The sequence below is a fragment of the Sardina pilchardus genome, chromosome 21, assembly GCF_963854185.1.
Source record: "Sardina pilchardus chromosome 21, fSarPil1.1, whole genome shotgun sequence".
Lineage (NCBI taxonomy): Eukaryota > Metazoa > Chordata > Actinopteri > Clupeiformes > Clupeidae > Sardina > Sardina pilchardus.
In genome coordinates, this window is record NC_085014.1 from 16000542 (window position 1) to 16023041 (window position 22500).

General features: G+C 50.9%; 1 protein-coding gene across 1 annotated transcript in view; it reads right to left on the reverse strand.

Annotated features, from left to right (window-relative positions):
* Nucleotides 1-22500, reverse strand: part of atp8a1 (ATPase phospholipid transporting 8A1) — a 150947-nt gene that overhangs the window by 37947 nt on the left and 90500 nt on the right. The window contains exons 24-27 of the mRNA XM_062523848.1: nt 18779-18843; nt 11141-11313; nt 7685-7868; nt 4998-5108 (exon numbers count right to left, since the gene is read on the reverse strand). Of these exons, the coding sequence (XP_062379832.1) occupies nt 4998-5108; nt 7685-7868; nt 11141-11313; nt 18779-18843 (533 nt within the window). The remainder of the gene's footprint in view (nt 1-4997; nt 5109-7684; nt 7869-11140; nt 11314-18778; nt 18844-22500) is intronic.

Sequence of the window (22500 nt, forward strand, 5' to 3'; positions counted from 1 at the left end):
AGGGGTGGTGGTGGCGGGGGGTGAGGGGGGGTATTTTGAGTGGGCGATGTGCAGGCTGGTCTGTGTGTGAGAAGAGAGAAGAGAGGTGAAGAGAGAAAAGATGTGTGCTTTGGGAGTATGTGTGTATGTGTATGTGTATGTGTATGTGTATGTGTATGTGTATGTGTATGTGTATGTGTATGTGTATGTGTATGTGTATGTGTATGTGTATGTGCACATGTATGTGTATGTGTATGTGTATGTGTGTGTGTGTGTGTGTGTGTGTCTGAGTGTCTGCGTGTCTGCGTGTCTGAGAGTCTGTGTGTGTATTTCTGCGTGCTAAACAACTGAAAATGTGCGTTTGTGTGTGCGTGTGTGTGTCGCTAAAGTAAATGAGAGGGAATAAAAAAAAAAGAGCGAGAGCAAGAAAAGCTAGAGCCGAGTGCGCTGCATATTCATCAGCGGGCCGGCTCTGCGGTCTGTCCCACGGAGGGCTCGGAGGGCTCCCGCGTGGGCGGGGGAGGGGGAGGGACGTTTGTCCACCCTCTCCTGACAGCCCCTTTGCTGCTGAGCGGAGCTGAGCTGTGTCCTTTAAAACGCAAGAAGAAGAAGAGAAGAGGAGGAGGAGGAGGAGGAGGAGGAGGGGGGGGGGGGGGGTCTGCAAATGGGGTTCCTTATCCCCTTTTATTATTTGCCTCGGAGCGAAGGAACAAGAGGGGCCAGAATGAAAGACAGAAAGCGAATGGGGAACAAGAGAGGCCGGAGAGAAAGAGAAAGAGGGATGTTAAATGCACTGGCGGTATGCTGAAGAGTGGCGTGGGGTGGGGTGGGGGCGCTGAGGTTTTTTATATAATGATGGCACTGGGTTGCCCGTTTAGCCTCTTGGGTCCCCTTTCCTCTCTTTCAAACCAGCTCTCTAGAGGCCTGGGGGGAGTGTAAGAGGAGGTGTCTGTGTGTGTGTGTGTGTGTGTGTGTGTGTGAGAAGAGGGGGAGTGGGGTGGGGTGGGGGGGGCTTGAATGAGGTTCTTGTAACTACCTCATAAATGCCACTTGTCCGTCGGCGTCTGTGGAGCCGAGGTTGACGACCTGTCAATCAAGCGCCTAAGTGCCCAGCTGGAGCTTTCAGGCGAACAAGATGGCCGCCGCCGCTGCATTGTGCGGGGGGCTCCTCTCGGGGCACTGGCGTGCTGCTTAATCCCACCGCTTCCCCCAGACAACAGGGCTTTGGCGGGGGGTTATTATTGGAGTGCCCAGCGGGAGGGGAGACCGTGGCATTGGCGTTAAATATCCCATGTCGCGGCTTTTAGCAATGGGAAACAACTCCTGCAAGTGCTAGAGGAAGACGTCCCGTGTATTGCTAATAAAAAGGTCAGAATTACAGCCGTTGACCGTGGGGGCACGTGGGAACAGATGTGGTTCGGGGCCGGACAGGCAAAGCCTCTTGCGTAATGCACAGCCTGAGCTTCGTGCATTTGCCAAGGAATTTGGGTCTCATTTGACCATCATGCCAGAGCATATGGCATGTTGGTGTAATGACACTTAATTCACTTAAATCTGTATGACGGAGTGAAAACGACTGCAATCAGAGGTGATTTGTACATACGGTTATGTCAGGAATGGGTGAAGGGCTTAGGGACAGCTTTATACTGTTCAAACACTGCCACAGAGGCAGTTTCTTACACACACACACACACAGAATGAACCATGCCCAAATTGATTCTCTTTACATTGATCTCTGACCACACTTTAAAATGCCTGCATTCTAACACTATATATCGCAATATATGTCAGCGGTTCAGCTATAGCAATTGCTTATGCAAGACCTTTGGACACAGCACCGTTTTCCTTTCAGAAATAGTCAAAGAGACGACTTACACAAAGCTTTGGCCAAAGCGAAAAAAAAAAAAAATTCTATTGAATGGGCCACATTTCTTGTGTGGGACTGAGACCTCTGTGAGGTGGTAAAAAAAGCAACCAAACTCCCTCGGCGTGCACAAACCTGAGGTAAACCTATTAGTGCGACAAATGTAACTTTTAGCCTTCCCTTGGGAAACACGCATCTCGGATGTCAGACCGCTCACAAAATGGAGGTGTTGGATACAGCACTAGCTGGGGAAACAGCAAGGCCCACGTCCTATTATGTGCCTCAAATCCCTCAAGGCAGCTTGAGGGGAGGGGACATTCCCCCCCCCGGTAACAAAAGGTGTGTTTGGGAAGAGATCGCCTTTCACAGAGCACCGTAGCCTGCTTGGGGAAAGAGAGGGGGAAAAAAAAGTTTTCAGCTTTGGCGTGGTATCTGCTGAATGTGCCTGCCACTGCGAGAGAGGGCTTCAGGCAACAGTGAGAGAGAGAGAGAGATGCAAAGTAATACTCATGGCATATCAAAGTGAAGGAACAGCAGCAGCTGTAGCATCTTGCTTCCTTTTGTGAGGAGAGAGAATGGGGACAGCAGAGAGAGAGAGACCTAACACTACAGGTTGGGCCACATAAAAAAAAGAAGAAGACGAAAAAAAGAAAAGGAAAAGCTATAAGCTTCAGCTCCCAAGCCTGTGCCGCCAAAAGGAAGAAAGAGGACTAACCTGGGAGAACATAAAGAAAAGAAGAAAAAGAAAAGAAAAGAAAAGAAAAGAAAAAACCTGCAGCAGCTGCGCAGCACCGACTGTCTAAAGATGCCCAATCAATCCTGCTGCCATCACCTCCAACACTGATTCATGCTGCTTCATGGTTCATGGTTATGATAGACGGCAGGAATTTCCCCATAGAACTCATTCCCCGGGATATTCAGGGTGTACCATTCCGAGGAATTCCTACATAACGCCACAAAGTGACACTCCTTTCTCCGCCAGACCAGCCACCCGAAAAAAAAAAAATGTGCTGACATCTAAAACCAAAGCTTAAAATGAAGGACTTTCTAAATGTTGTCATACGGATCCGATACGCTGCTGTGGTGGAGGTTTCGGTGCACGCGCTCCCACATCAATGCTCAGAAGAAGACTGTCTGCGTGAGATGAAATAACCAGCAAAAAAAAAAAAAAAGACAGACCTTCTTTCACCCACCACCCCAATCCCACAACCCAAGCCAACACAATACAGCATTACAACCCAAACAAGCCTTGTCATTTGAAAAGTCATCATTCACTCTCAGCCTCTTGCTCTCCTAGTCTGGGGGCAGCCATAGCAGAAGACTGGAGACTGGAGTCAGAGGGCCTTTGAGGTGATTTACTGCGACATACATTCTTTTTTTTTTTTTTTTAAAGGAAAAAAAAGGGGGGGGGTGGGCAGACATGAGAGAGGACCATGTGTGAGATAGGGGGGGCAGTTCACAGGTCAAGTGGCACTCATACAAAAACAAGAATATGAATTTTTAGGGGAGGGGGTGTAGGGAGGGGTTCATATTTCTGGTGGAGTTGCCTGCTTTATGGTCCGAAGGCGAGCCCTCTGACTAGCAACCAGTCTGTCACCCCACTCTGATACCCGTGACGTTCTCATGACATCTAGATGATGCTGCGCCCAAAGCCCTTACCCCCGAACCCCCTCTGACAGGCATAACTGTCACTCAAACCACAAAGGCCAGAGAAGAATGTGATGTCTTACTCCAGAGTGGGTGGGATGGTGAGGAATGGAGAGTTTGTATCCATCATGTGTGTGTGTGTGTGTGTGTGCGTGTGTGTGTTTGTATGTGTGTGTATAAAAGGGGAGTGGTGGTAAGTAATCACAATGTCCATAAATTTGTCCCCGATGTCCTAGATGAGAAAGTGGAGAGGGAGAGGGAGAGAGAAAGAGAGAGAGAGAGAGAGAAAGAAAGAAAGAGAGAGAGAGAGAGAGAGAGAGAGAGAGAGAGAGAGAGAGAGATCGTCTGGCTGCCTTCAGTGTCTGTGTCTCTGGACAGATTTAGGAGTCCTGATGACAGACGTCTGCCATATCTCTCAAAATGATGAACAAGCAAGAGCATAGCGGGAGTTTGGAGTCAGCCGTTTGGAGTGTGTGAAATAACACACACGCGGAGGAGACTTCAGGGCTCTCTCGAACGCCAACTCCCAGTTCATTATGTTTACACAGGCAGCTGCAGCAAGACTGCTGTAAAGCACGCTCGTAAAAAAAAGGAGTTTAAGTTCAATTCTAGGAGGTGGGCTACAAATCTCTCAGCAAATCTGATGAGTTGGCATCTGACCCCTTTTTTAAATGCCCCCTCTCTTGAGAAAAAAAAAAAAACAGCGATCATTCCCGACATGTCAACTTCCCCCGGGCCAAGTGCGTCCGAGCCGGCCGCAAGATCAAAACGTCCCGCCACGACGCAGGCTGATAAGGCCGGCGCTGATAGCCGGGCTCCTTTCGCTTGTCAGGGCCGGCTCTCGCTCGGACCTCTGAAGCCGCTATCGGCGCGCCTCCTGGCTTCTGTCAAATGCCATCGGTGATGGATGGGCTGGCGGGCCGGAGGTCTGGTGCAGCTTGGGCAGCTTCTCCGCGTGGTTTCCCGGAGAGAGCATTCCGTCACGGTTTTTGGAACATCAACGTGTGATTGGCTAATTAAGACCTATACAGAACTGCAATCGCGTCTATACGAATGCCTTATGATTGTTGTTTTTCGATGAGGGAATGAAGCTACAGTATAGGGCTCTTTATTGAGGAGGCTTGACATTTACCCTGAGTTAACCTACACAGGTTTGGACAGACAGCTTTATTTGTCTGCACTGATTTGCAGTACGATTACTAGGTACATGGTTACGGTGTCTCAAACGTACACCAAAGTATTTCATCTCACCATAACAGTCTGTTTCATAAGTCTTCATATTTGTAGACATACTGTACATACCTGGACAGAGTCAGTGTGACTAAACTCTGCATTTGGAACAGATCCCAGATAACACAGACAGAGAGCAGAGCATGTGTGTGTGTGTGTGTGTGTGTGCCAACGTGATTTACCTCTACGATGTACAGTAGAGGCAACGCTCGACCAGACACACACAAACACACAGACTCAAACGGAGAGCGTCTGGAACCGTGCGAGGTCCACTCACCTCGATGATGTAGAGGACGATGTTCTTGTAGAAGCAGTAGAGGATGCACTTGGCCACGCGGTTGTAGTTCCAGGCCCCGTGGACGAGCAGCAGGTTCTTCAAGTACTTGAACTGCGCAGGGGGAGGAAAGGTGAGGAAAGACACAGATAAGCCCCACGGACAGAGCCAACAGGAAACACGCAGGGAGCTCCGATCAACAATCGCAGCATCCACAACAAACTCTCATACACAAACCCCCAAACCCACAACATGGACCTTGGGGGAAGCTCTGACTGTTTGATTAAAACTAGGGCACAATCTAATCGTCACGTTGACGGCAGGAAGCTGGTATCGGATGGGGTGGGGGGGGGGGCTGGAGAAGAGGACTAGGCAACGCTGAGCTGAGCTGGACCGGACACATTCTTGGCACATTCTGCGGAGGGTTTTTTTTGCAAGACTTTTAACCGAACTTGAGCTTCCTGGGGGTTTGTTGAAAGGGAGCGAGGAGGAGAAACGGCCGTTGCTAATCTCTCCCGGTGGAGCAGTGGGGAGTAGGTATAGGGACGGGAGTACACTCACGGGGGATATGTGGGAGGCTGCTGATCCCTCTATTTATGGCAAACGTTGCTCCGTCTTACACAATGCCATCTGTCCTAACAGCCCAATGCAGGTGCACCATGGAACGTCAATGGTCAGCAGAGGGGAGAAGTCTCCCTGGGCAACCGTAAACAGAACACAGAGCATGTTGCCGCGGCGCTGCGGTGGCTATGGAGGCTGTTGCTATGAGGGCACTCGGGCGGTAGTCCGCTTCTGCTGCGACTGATGGACAGGGGAACTTGGTGCGACTCTCTTAGAACAACACAGATGTCAAGCTGGGGTAAACATGCTTTACATGCCTTTGGGTAAACACAGGGTCAGTTACACCCGGTCAGGGGCAGGAAAGGTGTCTGTGTGTCTGTGTGTCTGTGTGTGTGTGTGTGTGTGTGTGTGTGTGTGTGTGAAAAAAAGAGAGAGAGTGTGTGTATGCCCAAGTATGCCCATGTATTTATTTGTGTCTGTATTTAAGGATGTGCAGACATATGTGCACAGGTATGTGTGTGTGTGTGTGTGTGTGTGTGTGTGTGTGTGTGTGTGTATAGTGTCTGAGCACACAAGGGCGCAGGGTAGGAGTTGTGTGTTTGTGTGCGTGTATGTGTGTGTGAGATGGCCATGAGGATCGAGTGAAGAAGAGGAGGAGGAGGAGGAGGAGGAGGGTTTCAGGATCCGCTGTCTCTGGGCCTGACCCCTGGAGCTCGGGGGAGCAGAGCTGCTGACAGACAAGCAGTAGTGGAGCAGGGGAGCACTGGAGCAGGGAGGAGGGCAGGAGGGGAGGAGAGGAGGAGGGGAGCGCTAGAGCAGGGAGGAGAGGAGGAGGGGAGGAGAGGAGGAGTGGGGAGTACAGGGAGGAGAGGGGAGTCAGGGGGGTGCGGGCCGATCCGATCCCCGCTCTCATTCTGCTGAGTTTCTGGGAAGCACCGCATGGCGCTGCAGCCCCATCACTCAGAGCCTGCCACACACCCCCCCCCCCCCCCCCAACACACACACACACCACCCCAACCACCTTCCCCAAAAGACCCCCGCTTCAAAAAAAACTCCCAAGGTCTGAACGACAGGCAGAAATGTGTGCTTTGTAAGTCAGTCACCCTGTTGAGGAGGGAGCGAGAGTGAAAAGCGCCTTTGAAGCCTGATTAAAATGTAATTTTTAAATAATGTGTCTTTCACGGGGACGCTAAAGAGGTATTTGTCTTTGGCGGCCGGATGAACCGCCTGGCCTCCGCTCTCGATTACTGGTGCGCTGGGTGGACCGCCGCTTCCTCGTTCCCGTCGGGCCGGGGTGTAACGTAACGTTAATTTGATCGCGGCGCGACCCGCACACTTCACGTCTGATTAATGATGGAGGGATGAGAGAGGAGAGAGAAAAAAAGAAAAAAAGGAAAAGAAAAAAGGGAGATGGGGGAAAAAAAAGAGAGCGCTCAACGCAATCCTTTACCCCTCCTTCCCCTGGTTCACTTCTTAAATATCACACTAGCTGCAGGGGCACTTAAGGCAAGACAGGATCCTTTTGAGCGAAATCTGATGCAACATGGCGAAGAGAATGAGCACAGCCTGTAGCTCTCAATGCACCAGTCAAGTGTGTACCGGTGCGCCAGAAACACAAAACACACACACACACACACACACAAAGGTAAAGGAGACACAGTTGGGTGCAGAGCAGGAATCCAACCTCCCCCCCCCCAGCACCCCCATCCCCCACTACCTACACCTCCATGCATGGAGAGGATGCTCGACTTCAGTTACAAGCACAATAAGCTCGACTTGAGTAGCATCTCAACTATGACACCAGTGACAAAGACCGGGGATTACAAATCGTGGCCTTTTTAAATTAAGTTTACATAAATGGGAAAGGATCGGGTTCACTCAATTACTTATTGGTAGGGGGAGAGGGGAGAAGGGGAGAGAGAGAGGGAGAGAGGGAGAGGGGGAGAGAGGGAGAGGGACAATAGTCCATTGCCCTGAGTCGAACTGCAATGGATTTGTCCTGGATAGGGTAACCTAAGATCCCTGTGATGTCCCTTAAGACAAATGCTGTTCACCTGGCGAGCCTGCCCAACCTCTGAACCTTGACCTTTGCCCTGCCCTGCCCTGCCCTGACCCCCGTCCTGGCTCACCTGTGCGATGGAGTAGTCCGAGGAGTTGGCGGCCTGCAGGCCCTCGTTGCCCGAGATGCCCACGCCCACGTGGGCGGTCTGGATCATGCCCACGTCGTTGGCGCCGTCCCCGATGGCCAGCGTGATCACCCGCACCTGTTTCTTCACCATCTCCACCACCTCCGACTTCTGCAGCGGAGACACCCTGCAGCACAGACAACACAGACACGGGAGATCACCAGAGAGAACAACCCTGCACCACAGACAACACAGACACGGGAGATCACCAGAGAGAACAACCCTGCACCACAGACAACACAGACACGGGAGATCACCAGAGGGAACAGCCCTGCACCACAGACAACACAGACATGGGAGATCACCAGAGGGAACAGCCCTGCACCACAGACAACACAGACATGGGAGATCACCAGAGGGAACAACCCTGCAGCACAGACAACACAGACACGGGAGATCACCAGAGGGAACAACCCTGCAGCACAGACAACACAGACACGGGAGATCACCACAGAGACCAGCCCAGCTAACTGGCACACAAGAAATTATAGTGGTGAATGGTAGTGGTTGTCAACTCTTATGAATCCAAGTGATGCAAAAGATATCTCAGTCAATATGAACATGAGGTCAAGCATACATTATATACATTATATGTTATACATACATATGTTGCATTATTTAGGATTCACCATAAATGTGTCGTTCCACGGCAAAACCAGTCGCTTGTCGCAACAGGCGTTTCTGAGAAAAATGGCCATTTATGTCACTTGTGCTAAAATCGTGGAATTTTTTTTGTAAGTGTTTTAAAACAGTGGGAGGTCTACACAGTACGGCCGTGAATACATTTCGCCGAAAAACTGACCTTTTGTAGTCTAAAAACGTGAGTTTGTTGAGGTGAGAAAGTTAGAGGAAGCAGGAAGTTAGAGGCGTCTCGTTTTTGCCGCTCTATTCCAATATTTACGGTAATTGCACTCATTGACAACCACCAAGCCATCCGTGTGCTGTGTCGTTGATACAAGTACCGTAAATCTTGTAATAGCGGCGACCTTACAAAGTGTTCGTGAGTGTTGAGCCGACGGTTAACTTCAGAGGCAGATTTCTCCGTTTTTCTATTGGCATGACAGGATGAACTCAACTCCTTTGAATGTTTATATTTCAGTAATATGACGTTCAATTCATTAGATATAGGTATCGTTTTGAAGGTTGATTATGCCCCTTCCTGAAAACGTAATAACTTTGATTTTGAAAATTTGGACATTGTGAATGATTTCGCCGTGGAAGGTCACAAATGTATAGTTTAAATGTATACAGTATAGTCCCAAAAGGAACTCTGGCCAAAGCCCATGACAGCCTTAAATACTGTAGTTGCATGAAACAGTCATGAGCGGCATAAGAGCTTCTTAACTATGAATTTCACTTGGCCATGAATTTGTCAAGATGCCCTTAAATGTGCACGAAATTGAAAGGGAACCAAGATGTCCGCCGCCCCTCCCTGCCCTGAGCCGGGTGTTTTATAGCGCAGTCTAAAGCCCCTGGCCCCTACCTGGCCCCCCTGTGCCAGAGGAACGGCGTGTTTTCAGCAAAGACAGGAAGCAGGATTGAACTCACAACAACGACTGTACATCAGAGGATTTGGAGCCATTTTTCTTACACCTAATACTAGCCGACAGTCACTTCCTGTCTCTTTACCCCCCCCCGTCTTTCTCTCCCTCCTCTCCTCTCCGTCCTCCTCTCATTCTCTCCCTCTTCTTCTCTCCCTCCCCTCTCTCTCTTTTCCTTTCAGTCTCTGTCTCTCTCTCTCTCTCTCTTCTTTCTCCTCTCTGTCATCATGGGTCTCTCCGGCGGGTGATCTCAGCGCTCTGATTCCGCTGTGACGGGCCGGCCCCCACAGGCACGGGGTCAAACCGCTACTTGTGATGACGAGACAGATCTGCTCCATCCCCACACACACACACACACAAACTCCTGCTGCCTCTGACCATCCCCATAACCATCCTTTACCCCCTAACCTGCAGGAGACGAGACGAGCTCGGTCTACTGAAAACAGACAGCCTAGTAGTGGTCTCCACTTTCCCTTCTCTTTTTCTTTGAACTTTTTTTCCCCTCTCTCCTACCTTTCTTTCGCTCCTTTCTTTCAGGGTGTGGAATGAAAAGGGCTCCCAGTGAGTCAGCTCGTAGCTAATTCATCTCCAGCACTGCGTGGAGGCCTGGCTCACATCTGATGGCAGCCTCCGTGTGTGTGTGTGTGTGTGTGTGTGTAAGTATGTGTGTGTGTGTGGTGTGTGTGTGTGTGTGTGTCTCGGCATGTCTCAGTGCGCCTGTGTGTGTCTGCATGAGTGGGTATATATGCGTAAGTGCGCCTGTGTGCGCGCATGTGTGTGTGTGTGTGTGTGTGTGTGTGTGTGTGTGTGTGTGTGTGTGTGTGAGTGCCATGAGATTAGCCAGACAGAGTCTGAGGTCATGCACCGCGCCGTGGCCCTGCGGTGGCACCTGCACCCAGCCTGCTGCCGTTTCCGCGGAAACGCCCCTGAGTTTAGGCAGCGCTGCGTCTGCTCCCCTCTCCTGTGTCTCGGCACCCCGACGCCCCAATACCCCCCACAGCACTGACCCCAGCACACAGCAACAGGATCTGCTCTCCTGCTGTAGGCTCTCTCTCTCTCTCTCTCTCTCTCTCTCTCTCTCTCTCTCTCTCTGTGTGTGTAAAGACTGTAGATAGGCACAGCTCTCTCTCTCTCTCTCTATGTGTGTGAGTGTGCGTGTGTGTGTGTGTGTGTGTGTGTGTGTGTGTGTAAAGACTGCAGATAGGCACAGCTCTCTCTCTCTCTCTCTCTCTATGTGTGTGAGTGTGTGTGCGTGTGTGTGCGTGTGTGTGTGTGTGTGTGTGTGTGTTTGTGTAAAAAGAATGCAGGTAGGCACAGCTCTGTGTATGTGTGTGTGTGTGTGTGTGTGTGTGTGTGTGTGTGTGTGTGTATACATATGTGTGTCTGTGTGTGTCTAACCTCCGCAGTTAGGCGCAGCCCTCATTAACACTCCATCACGTAGAGGCTGCCGTGTTTATCGTCAGGGCTCTGACCTACAGCGGGGCCAATTTGCTCTGAAAATATTCAGCCCGTGGTTCCCTGTAATGGGCCGGCAGCCCCCAGGATTATTCCACAAAGTCTTAATTTGCTTCCACCTCTTTTCCTGCATGCAGTATATCCACCCTCCACTCCCCCCGGTCACGACTCTCTAAAGAAGCCTATTGATTGCTTTACATTCATTCGGGGAAAACTGCACAGGCCTATATTTAGTTACTCTTATATTTCAAAGGGCATGGCTCCTAGACAGTAACTGGATAAAAAACAAGCATGCATTGGACTAGCATAACAGTTCAATTCGTTTGACGTTAGCGGAGCGGTTGCGTGTTGTCGGTTGGTGCGTTGGCGTGTGCGGTTTCCGTGGCGACGGCGGCGGCCTCACCTGCAGCATATGACGGCCTTGCAGGACAGCGCCAGGTCCAGGAAGTACTGGCGCGCTCCGAAGGTCAGGGCGTACTTGAGGGTCTTGCCGTCGATGATGAGGGCGAAGTCGTTCTCTTTGTGCAGCGCATCTCCCAGCATGCCACAGTGATGGCTCAGCGTCTCTCTGGTGCCCTGAGAAATGAGAAGACACCAATAAACAAGAGAACATTAGAGAAACGAGAACATCCCCAACAAAAAACACCAAAAACAAGTATTTGTGGAACAAAAGAATAAACAATAAATATGTTTTTACTGTAGATCGGAAAATTGGTGAAATGTAAGTAATTTTCGGCCAGATTCCCAAACATATTAAGCTTAGTCATAGGGGGAAAAGGGAAATCAGATTTTTTCATTGATGTTTACTTTCAGTCTGACACGTTGAGCATAAGTTAGCAACGCAACCATTAGTAACTCTTTGCTAATAAATCACTGATATTCCAGTTAACCATTTCTGATTTTTGCTTTAAATCAGAATTCTTAAGGGCAGTGTTGAAACACTACTAAAGCGAACACACGGCAAACTGTCCCCTACTTAACACACTACTGAACTCCTACTGAACAAAGCGAGTCTATTCGACTCGTTGGAAAAATAAAGTGGAACCCAGGCAGCTGTCCGGCCCGTCCTGAGCGACGCCAGCGCTTTACATCTGGTCACGCCTGTGGGCCTGCTCCCCCGACAGATTATTATTAATACCATTACCATCAGGCCGGGAAACAAGGCAGAAATGCATCAAAAACATACATATGCCACGCCTCATTACTACGGCAACAGCTGCCTTGAACCCTGGCTTGATGGTTGGGTTGAGCGAGGAGACCTTCTCATGCTCCGGACTGGGAAGGACTGGACAGGACAGGCCAGGAATGGCTACTTCGGTGCTATGCGATCTTTCGTTTTCCTTTTGCTTTTGCTTTCTTGCGTAGCTGCATATTTTTCTTCGTTCTTTGGTATCCAGGCACGTTCGTCTGGGTCTAAGGGCCCATTTTCACGGAATGTCCAATGCCAGCTCGATTCTGTTGAGACTGGGGAGGTCGGGTAAATGTCTCACTATTAGCTGATTAAACATGGAAGATTTTAATGAAAACTGACTTGTTATTTAAGCTTTTTTTTTTCCTTTTTTCTTTTTCTTATAAAGACACTCGGCTCGACCGTTTTCCTGTTGGTTTTGCCATTTTTAATGGAGACAATTATTCTTTCAGCAGGAACTGTGGAGTTTGTGTTGAGTTTTGCCTGTCGCTGCAGAGGGAGTAGCGGTGTGTGTGTGTGTGTGTGTGTGTGTGTGTGTGTGTGCACGCGTGTGTGTGTGTGGGCATGGGGCTGTATTTGGTTTGGGAGAGTGTTGCACTCCATTTGATTTCCCATAAAAAGAGTCACATGACTCCGAGAGAGAGCGAGAGAGAGCTAGAGAGAGCGAGAGAGAGAGAGAGAGAGAGAGAGAGAGAGAGAGAGAAAGAGAAAGAGAGGGAAGGAGAGAGAAAAGAATCCTGGGAAAACAGGAAGACAGCAGCAGCGGCAGGCTTCTCCTGTGAGGGCAGGATACTATGCCTGGACACAGCGCCTCTACGTCTACGGTAACGACTGACGTCTACGGTCTCGGACTCTGCCTCTACTGTACCCCTGGAAGTGACCGTGGGAGCCTAGCTTCTGGGGTCACCCTGGAGGATTCGGTGGGGTGACCTTTGACACGCTACTGGGGTTTGAACCTGTGCTTGAGTGATGATCGGCCCTCTCAGAGGACCGCTCTGATACAGATGTGGGGAAGAGGAGGAACTAGATGGGGTTCCCAGTTTTTTTTCCCAGCGTGGAAGAGGTTGAGTTCCTGTTTCCAGTGGGCACACGTCGCCCGGAAACGCCGCTGGTGCCTAAGTGGTTGGTTTGCCCTGTTTCATCTTACAGTAGTTCACATTAGGGGATAAAGGAAAAAGGTTAAGAAAGCTGCTCTAAGAATAACCATTAAGGGTGTAATGTTATCATAGCCTCCTGTGCAGAGAGGTTGTCGGCCATGTTGTGCCTTGTGTTGCTACATGCCGGTGTACAAGAGGTGCAGTTTCACACCGGAGTGTTTACACACCGGAGGGGAGGCTCAGGAATATAGATGGAGAGATACTACAGTATTCCGACGCTACCTTCACAAGCTCTTGTAAATCGGAAGGGCCTTAGCAACTCTACACTTAGCCAGTGACACGGACGCACATCAGAAGGGGCCGGAGCGCCGCGGAGAGCGAGCGAGCAAGCGAGCGCTAGTCAGCGGGGCGGCGGGAGGGAAAAGGTGACCCCCGTCCACATGTGTGAAAGTGAAAAGCGCCGGTTACAAGACCTGCGATGGGCCCGCACCACTAAACCGAAAGGGGGCCCCCCACCCCCCCCCACCCGGCCGTGGCCCCGGCGACAGCGTTACACCTAACGGCTTCAGCAGACACTCTTCTTCACTAGCCACCGTCAGCCAGCGGTCGTGAGAGGCCCCCGGGGTGGGGGGTGGTGAGGTGGGACGGGTGGGGTGAGGGGGCGGGGGGGGGGGGGGGCGTGGGGGCAACGGGGAAGGTGAAGGGGGGGTGCAGAACAGATGCCTTGGGGCAGCGAGATTGCACCTTAGGGACTCGGCAACCCTCTCCTGGCATAACAAAGCTCTGAAACCCAAGCTCAAAGGAAATATTTGGACAGAGGAGACTCAGGTTTCATACAGGGGAGAGTGGGAGAGGGAGAGAGAGAGGGAGCAGGAGAGAGAAAGAGAGGGAGAATGGAGGGAAAAGAGAGATAGAGAAAGAAAGAGATAGAGTGACTGTGCAATAGAACATGAAAAAGAGAGATACAAATTGAAGGGGAAAAATATATATACAGTGCAGTATGGATATATAGATTGATAGATAGAGGAAGAGAGAGAGAGAGAGAGAGAGAGAGAGAGAGAGGGAAAGAAAGAGAGAAATGATGGAAAGCGAATGAGTGAAGAGTCACAGAGGAGCACAGCTGTGAAGATTTCTCCATAAGAGCGTGGTCATCCCTGAAGGGGGCCATAAACTAACGTGTGTGTGCGTGTGTGTGTGTGTGTGTGTGTGACACGCCATGTGCCTGCGTGAAAGAAATAGAGACTGAGAAACAGCACAACCGAGTGTGTATGTACAACTGTTAGCACCACTCCTGCACGTCCGCTCAAGTGCAAACGAAAACGTTGAGAGCAACACAACGTCCCGCTCAGTAATCAACGAGAAGATTAAACAGAGCAGACATCAGAGCGGAGCACCCATTTACCGTCATACCCACTTGTCTCTATAGGCCTCCATGCCTAGGCGTCGCCCCCTAAAGCGGTTGTGTTATGGCTACGGCAGGAACACCAGGCACAGGGACTCAACGGTGTTTGCATTAAGGATGCGGTGTGGGACGTGCATTAACGCATACATCCGTGAGACCACAAAGACACCAGGCGTCTTTGGGAAGCTATTAAGCAAGATTGGGTGGAACAGGGTTATCGCACCCGATAAAATTGATGGGATTTTAGGCACTTGAAGGTGGTCTGGTCTCAAGTAGGAGAGAGAGCTTATTCTAAACACCCGGAATACATTAAGGAAAGAACGCAAATCCACCACACACACACACACACACACACACACACACACACACTTGTGCACTCACAAATTCTATGGCCACACATGCGTCGGAAAAAGCAATCGCTTCCATAGTTAACTCTTTTCTTCCATCTGCTGTTCTTTTTTCCCTCCACCTCAAAGACGAGAGGGAGGAAGTGCGCGCTCGACTTTTTCATTGTGTCTGCTCGAGTCATTCATCTCCGCGGCCTCACAAATGTCATCGAGGTCCCTCAAGTTTAGACTTTAACCGAGGAGCTTCACCTTAGCAGAGGGTGGACAGGCTCGTCGTCCAGTCACGCACACACTGCACGTGTCCGCATCCACACTACGCTTGGGCGGACGCGGAGAGAGAGGGGGGGGGGGATGAGGAGAGGTGTGCTTTTAATCATTCCGTGTTTTCCTTGGAAGATGAATCCCTCCTTTCTTTTTCTCGTCCCTCGTGCCTTTCGTTCTGTGTGAAAATTAACTCTGCATTTGATCACCTATTAAAAAAGAAACCAACCTGTGGCTAGCTGGCCTCAATTCCCACGGGTGGTCAAGCTCAAAACGTTGACAGATTTCTTTGTACTCCCATTACCAATTTTGACGATTCAGCAGTTTCTTTATGAAGTGCAAAAACGGATCAAACTCTTTTAGGTGTAAATTACAGTACGACTACCCTACACAAGGTCAATAAAACGTTGAATCACACAAGCTGAAACATTTTGGACCGTGCGCAACATTCTTCACTGAAATACGGTCTTTTTCCTCTTTTATGTCTTAATAGTGAGGTGGATGGCCTTGTGGGCCTAATCTTCACAGCCCAGCAGTTAACAGGGCGAGAAAGAGAGAGAGAGGAAGAGAAAGAAAGAGAGAAAGAGAGAGAGAGAGAGAGAGAGAGAGAGAAAGAGAGAAAATCTCAGATGGCTATGGCAGTTGGAGTTCTGGTCCGCCTGTGCGTGTTAGTGTGAATTCCAGGGGTGTTTTTCCAGATAGCGTTGTGTAAGCGGGGGCCTCGGAGTGAGAGTGGGGTCCGGGGCCGGGGCCGGGGGGCCTGACGTGCGACGTTTTCCACCAGCGGGCCCCGAGCGCTTCTCCCGCGTGTGCCTTCGCCTCGTAGCCCGCGGTTCATTCATCATGCTAAATGGCTGTTTGACAGACTGAGACGCGTCCGTCAACACTGAGCCACACATGCACACACCCTCCCTTCCGCCTAAACCTCCCGCCCCACACACTCACACACACACACACACACACACACACACACACACACACACACACACACACACACACACACACACACACACACACACACACACACACGCACACAACCCCCCCCCCTCCCCATCCAAACACTACAGTCCACCACAACCCTCCCACTCGCCACGGGACACACTCTTCCCGGTCAGGGATCCCACTGAGTGTGTGCCTGTGTGTGTGTGTGTGAGAGAGAGAGGAAGAGTGAGAGAGTGAGAGAGAGCGAGAGAGAGAGAGAGAGCGAGAGAGCTTGAGAGTGTACACAAATGTGTGTGTCTCTCTGATAGCATTTCCCTCTCTTGCAGGCACCACACCAGGGCCCTCTTACTGGACATCCTGCAACAACAGACAAACCTCTCCCTACAGACGGTACATACCCTCCAGGCCCATCTACTGTAGGTGTGTGTGTGTGTGTAAGGGGGTACTGACTGGTTATGTGTGTGTGCGTGGAAGGGGGTATTGGTTGTGTGTGTGTGTGTGTGTGTGTGTGTACAGTATGCTTTTGTGTGGAAGGGGGTATTGGCTGTATGTGTGTGTGTGTAGAAGCGAGTTTGGCTGTATGTGTGCGTGTGTGGAAGGGTGTTTTGGCTGTGTGTGTGTGTGTGTGTGGAAGGGTGTATTGGCTGTGTGTGTGTGTGTGTGTGTGTGTGTGTGTGTGTGTGTGTGGAAGAGAGTATTGGTTGTGTGTGCGTGTGTGTGAGTGAGAGTGTATGTGTGTGTGTGTGTGTGTGTGTGTGTGTAAGAGAGTATTGGTTGTGTGTGTGCGTGCGTGTGTGTGTGTGTGTGTGTGAGAGAGTGAGAGTATATGTGTGTGTGTGAGAGAGTGAGAGTATATGTGTGCGTGTGTGCGCGCGCGTGTGTGTAAGGGGGTATTGGCTGTGTGTGTGTGTGTGTGTGTGTGTGGGGCTAATGGGGGGTCATCTGGAGGTCCGTGGCCCCTGCTCTCCACACGCGGCCCAACTCTCCATCTTAGCGAGAGGCGCTCTGTAGCCGAGCCCCGACCATAAGGATCCCCTTTCCCTCCCTCAGGCCCTATCAGCCAGCCCAGCTCCACCGCCACAGCCTCTCTCTTTCTTTCTTTTCATCCTCCCCTCTGTATCTCTCTCTCTCTCCCTCTCTCTCTCTCATCCCCCCACCTCTTCTCTCATTCTTACACTATCTCTTTCCACTGCCTCCCTCTCTATTTCTCTTTCTCTAAATCCAACACTTTCTTTTTCCATCCCCACTCCACCCCCCCTCCCTCCAGGGCGAGTCCAGCGTAGCATCTGTGCAGCCCTTACCAAATGCACTGGAGGCACCAGAGCTCGGGGGTTACATGAGAATGCCACAGGGAAGACCGGAGAAAACAACAGATAGAGTGATCAAGCACACTGAAAAGAAAGAAAGAAAAAGAAAAAAAAAAAATGGATGGAAACAAAAAAAAAAAAGATTCCTGGAGTGGAATGAAAAATGAAGAAGTCCGGCTCGGTGCGGTGCCGGGTCACGGGGTCAGGAGCCCGGTCCAGTCGCAGGAGCCCAGAGGAGGCACTGACTCACACATCCGCAACAGCAGGCAGCTTCAACACACTCACTCCACTTAGGCCTCTGATGCATACGGCACGAGCACACACACACACCACACACACACACACACACACACACACACACACACACACACACACACACACACACACACACACACACACACACACACACACACACACACACACACACACACACACACACACACACACACACACACACACACACACACACACACACACACACACACACATAGTATCAATGCTGAGGCCTGCTTACAAATGGCAATAAATAGCTGGTTAGGCCTGCCGCATAGATAGAGTAATCATATACTCATATGTGCACAGCACATGCAGCATCAGTAATGCATGGGTTAGCCTCCAGCCCACCATATGGTCCCACACATCCGATGTGTGATAAAGCCGTATGCTTGGTCACGGCTAATTAGCCACGCTTAGAATGGTGCTGACTCTAATCTCTCTGGGGGTGCAATGTAATGCACTGAGCACAGTATGCAGAGAGCACATCCTGTACCTACTGTATGTCTTCTCTTCAGGCTCCATACTGACAATTGGTCCCATATTTTCAGTGCTTGTGGAGACTTTTTTATGCATTTCTATGCTATTCTAGGGCAAATGTATCCACCTTACTCCTATCCTGAGCCAGACATCATTCTTCCAAAACAATTTTTTTTTATCTTCTTATCATTTCCGACCAAAGCTGATTTTAAGTGATGGCAAGACTGTGCCTGACACATCCTAAGCCATGTGAGAGTAAACTTTTATACATGAAAAACTTTTTCTGTCATATGTCATGTGTTATTACATATTGAGTGCAGATTGCAGTGAACGTTTGCTTCTATCTTTACAAACTACACTACATCTCTGTTTTCCATGGTCCTGCATGTTAATTGGTTAGGATTGTTTGGCTCAATCCAATAGATTTGTCTCGCATTTAGGGACAGTCTTTAGTTTAATACATCAGTGTGTGACTTCAGTGAGGAGTTCTAAAGAGGTCCAACTACGTGTGGATAACCTTCCGTAGGAATGGTGTCTACGCTATATGGCTCATATCAGGCTTTTAGCCGTGTACAGTAGTTACTGTGGAAGGGTGTATTGGGTGTGTGTGTGTGTGTGGAAGAGAATATTGGCTGTGTGTGTGTGTGTGTGAGTGAGAGTGTACAGTATGTGTGTGTGCCAATAAATCAGGCCTGTAGCCGTGTACAGTAGTCCTCGGAGCGCGTAACCTGTGGAGTACTCACGTCGAGTGTGTCTTCATTTATCACCAGCAGGCCCATGTTCTTGGTCAGCAGCTTGCAGGAGTGGCCTGAAAGGAGAGCACATGTTTGTCCGTTAACACCTCCTCATAATCCCCTGCAATCTGGACGGGCCGTATAACTAATGACTTCACAGCTTAAGCGCTCGCGCCGTGTTTACGGCTCGCGTAATTCAGATTATTTGATTTTCAGTCATCGCGCCCTTAATGGTCAGGGCGAACCCCCCTGTGGGGTGCCCTCATCCGCGGGGTATTTGGGAATAAACAGATTGGGAAATCCTTGAGTCCACGTTTCAACAGATCGGCGGGCATGGAGTGCTCGGGGGCCGAGCCCGCGCCATTAATCTCTGTCGGTGTGCGCCGGCCCGTCGGGGCCCTTGCGTCCGCAGCGCTACATGGCATGAACAGAACGAACGTGGCAAAGAAAAACAAACCTGCTCTTTTTTTTGGTGCTTCCACCGAGCCTCACTCTCGCCTGTGACACAAGCCTTAAAGAGTCGAGCATGTGTGTGTGTGCGTGTGCGTGTGCGTGTGCGTGTGCGTGTGCGTGTGTGTGTGTGTGTGTGTGTGTGTGTGTGTGTGTGTGTGTGCGTGTGTGCGTGCGCACTTGCTTGCTGCCGCCTCCATGACGGATGAGTGGGCCCGTGTGTCGGTTTCCTGTTTTAACATGGCAATGACACCTCGGTTTCCGCAGCGACGGCCCTGAGGGGGGGGGGGGGGGGGTGGTGGGGGGGCGGTGTCTGTGTGACGCGTGCGTCTGAGTTCAGGGCAGGGGGTGGTGGTGGGGGGGGGGGGGGTTAAATGGGGAGAGCAGACGTTTAAGCTCTGTTTATCCCAGTCAAGACCCTGATGTGCAAATGCCAGAGAGGAGGATGGAGAGGGAGGGAAATAGATGGAGAGGGAGACAGAGATAGAGAGGGATAGAGAGAGACAGAGAGAGAGATAGAGAGAGAGAGCGCGTGCAGGCCTGTTATTGGGGTGGTGTAGCGTAGACTCAGGGCACAGGAGGAGAGTGAGAAGAGAGTAGAGTCGAGTAGAGAGAGTGTGTTTTCATACGTCTCCTTCTCCTCATCGTCGGGGGAAAGAGGAGAAAAAAAACAGGGCTGAGTGCCTCAGCATGCCACCCCTCAGATGTTGACATACATAGGTACCTTGTAATTGAGTGTGTGTGTGTGTGTGTGTGTGTGTGTGTGTGTGTGTGTGTGTGTGTGTGTGTGTGTGCGTGTGTGTGTCCAGCGCTTCGGCAGGAGAGTGAGAGCAAGCTTTCAGACAAGGTCTGGGGCTGGATAGTGTGAGTATAAGAGTGTTTGTCAGAGGGAATTTGAGTGAGTTAGTGTGTGGGTTTGTGTATGTGTGCGTGTGTGTCTGTCTGTGTGTGTGTGCGTGCGTGTGTGTGTGTGAGAGAGAGAGAGAGAGAGAGAGGTTGAGAGAGAGTATATCTACACAAAGTGACAAAATGTGGAAATCCTGTACGATGAGGAGACAGATAAGACCGCAGAGAGAAATGTATGAATGACAACGTTTCACTGCTGCAAAGTGTGTGAACAGAGCTAGAGTGGGAGGAGGAGAGAAGCAAAGTGTGAAAGTGAGTGAACGTGTGTGTGTGTGTGTGTGTGCTTGCTTGTTTGAGTGTGAGAGTGTGTGTGTGTGTGTGTGTGTGCTTGCGTGTGTGAGTGAGTAAGTAAGTGAGTGAGTCAATGAGAAAGTGTATGCGTGAGTGTGTTTGTGTGCGAGTGTGCCTGATAGAGAAGTGGAGTGAGGGAGAGGGAAGGAGAGAGCAGGAGGGGGAGAGAGAGGGAGAGAGGGAGGGAGAGAGAGAGAGAGAGAGAGAGAGGGGGAGAGAGACAGAGAGTGCGTTTGTGCTGAGTGTGTGGTGAGGGCCTGAGCGGTGATCCCCGGTCCTGCCAGCCTGTTTTTCCGTCAGGCGGCGACGTGCAGACGCACAGCACACTCCCTACGCGCTGGACACGTCTGCTCTCCACACATCCACCACCCCCCCCCCTCCACCAACTAACACCATCCCTCCATCGCTCCTCCGTCTCCTAAGCAACTTGCCACGGCAACACCTAACCCAGCCCCCTGCGTGTCGTGATGTGTTCATCTGGCAGTTGCCTACCTTGACGCGCCGCTTTTGGGGTCAAAAACACACACGGAACCAAAGAAAGCAAAGCTCTCGGGGTCTAGAGTGGGGTTTGTTTTGGACTGAGACACCGCTGTGACACAGCACAAGCTGCGTGTGACGTAAAGCGGAGGAGGGAAGGTAATTAAAGTGGCACAGCGGGCCACCGGGAGCCTCTATGAATGCCGGGCAGCCGTGCCACGGCGCATGCCACCCCTCACACTGTGAGCACTGAGGCAGGGGGTACAGACGTGTGTGTGTGTGTACAGAGGTGAGTGTGCATGTGTGTCTATAGAGGTGAGGGTGTGTGTGTGTGTGTGTGTGCGTGTGTACTGAGGTGAGCGTCTGTGTGCATGTGTATATGTACGTTTGTGCGTGTGTAGAGGTAAGTGTGTGTGTGTGTGTGCGTGTGTATATGTGCGTTCTCTATCTGTGTGTGTGTATGTGTGTGCCCGTGTGTGTGCAGTGGTGAGTGTGTGCATACAGTATGTGTGTGTATAGAGGTGTGTGTACGCGCGTGTGTGTGTTTGCGTTGGCCGGGCAGCGTTTGTTTGCCCTTTCATGTCGGTGCCCGCGGGCCGCCGCGCGCCAACACCAACAGCGCGCCCTGTTTGCCCGGCCGTCCGCACTCTCCGCTGCGGCGTCGGCCGCTTAGGAAAATACATTAGAGGGCCGTTAGTGGACAGGCCTGACGGACCCGCAGACTCACGCCGCCGCCGCCGGATCCCTATACATCAAGAGCAAGCCCTCCGGCGACCCCGCTAAAGAGAGTGTGTGTGTGTGTGTGTGTGTGTGGGGGGGGGGGGGGAGGGGGTGGGTCACGTCAGGCCAAGGCGTCTCGCACGCGGTCCGTCCGCCCCTGCTAAAGCGGCGGCCTCTCTTCGGACGGACCCGAGGCTGCCGTGGCCCGTCGGCTCATTCATACAGGAGCGGCCGACAGGTTGGTCCGCGGCCTAGACCGGCCTCCCTTTCTCCAAGCCCCCGAAATACTCGAGGTAAAAAAAAAAAAAGATCCAAACGATGTGTGAGGGTTTAAGATTCCCCATCGCAGTGCTGTAGGAGGATGTCGAGCCAGTGTGTGTGTGTGTGTGTGTGTGTGTGTGTGTCAGGCTAAAGGAGGAATAAACATGTTCGGCCTCTTTTTTATGGTGCTCTGGCAGGGCGGAATGTGAGGTTCTTTTCACAAGCCGCCCTCGTGCTCTCATGCGCACACTCTCGCCAGCGCAGGAGCAAGGGGTCCTGGGAAAAAAAAAAAAAAAAACGAAACTGTACACTTGTGAAAAATCAAAAATGGCCGCCACCCACATGTGCCTGTTATTTTTGACCGGCTCGAAGCACAGAAATAAACATTCATGTGATTCAAAAGCTTTACATATGTGTGTGTATATGCTAATGAGTTTGTGTGTGTCTTCATGTGTAGGTTTGGGTAACTGTGTGAGGGTGAGAAAAGTGTGTGTGTGTGTGTGTGTGTGTGTGTGTGTGTGTGTGTGTTTACATACCTGCACATGAGCCGGAGTGTATGTTTGTGTGTGTGTGAGTGAGATAGAAGGAGCAAAGGAATGTATGCGTCTGTGTTTATGTCTCGGTGT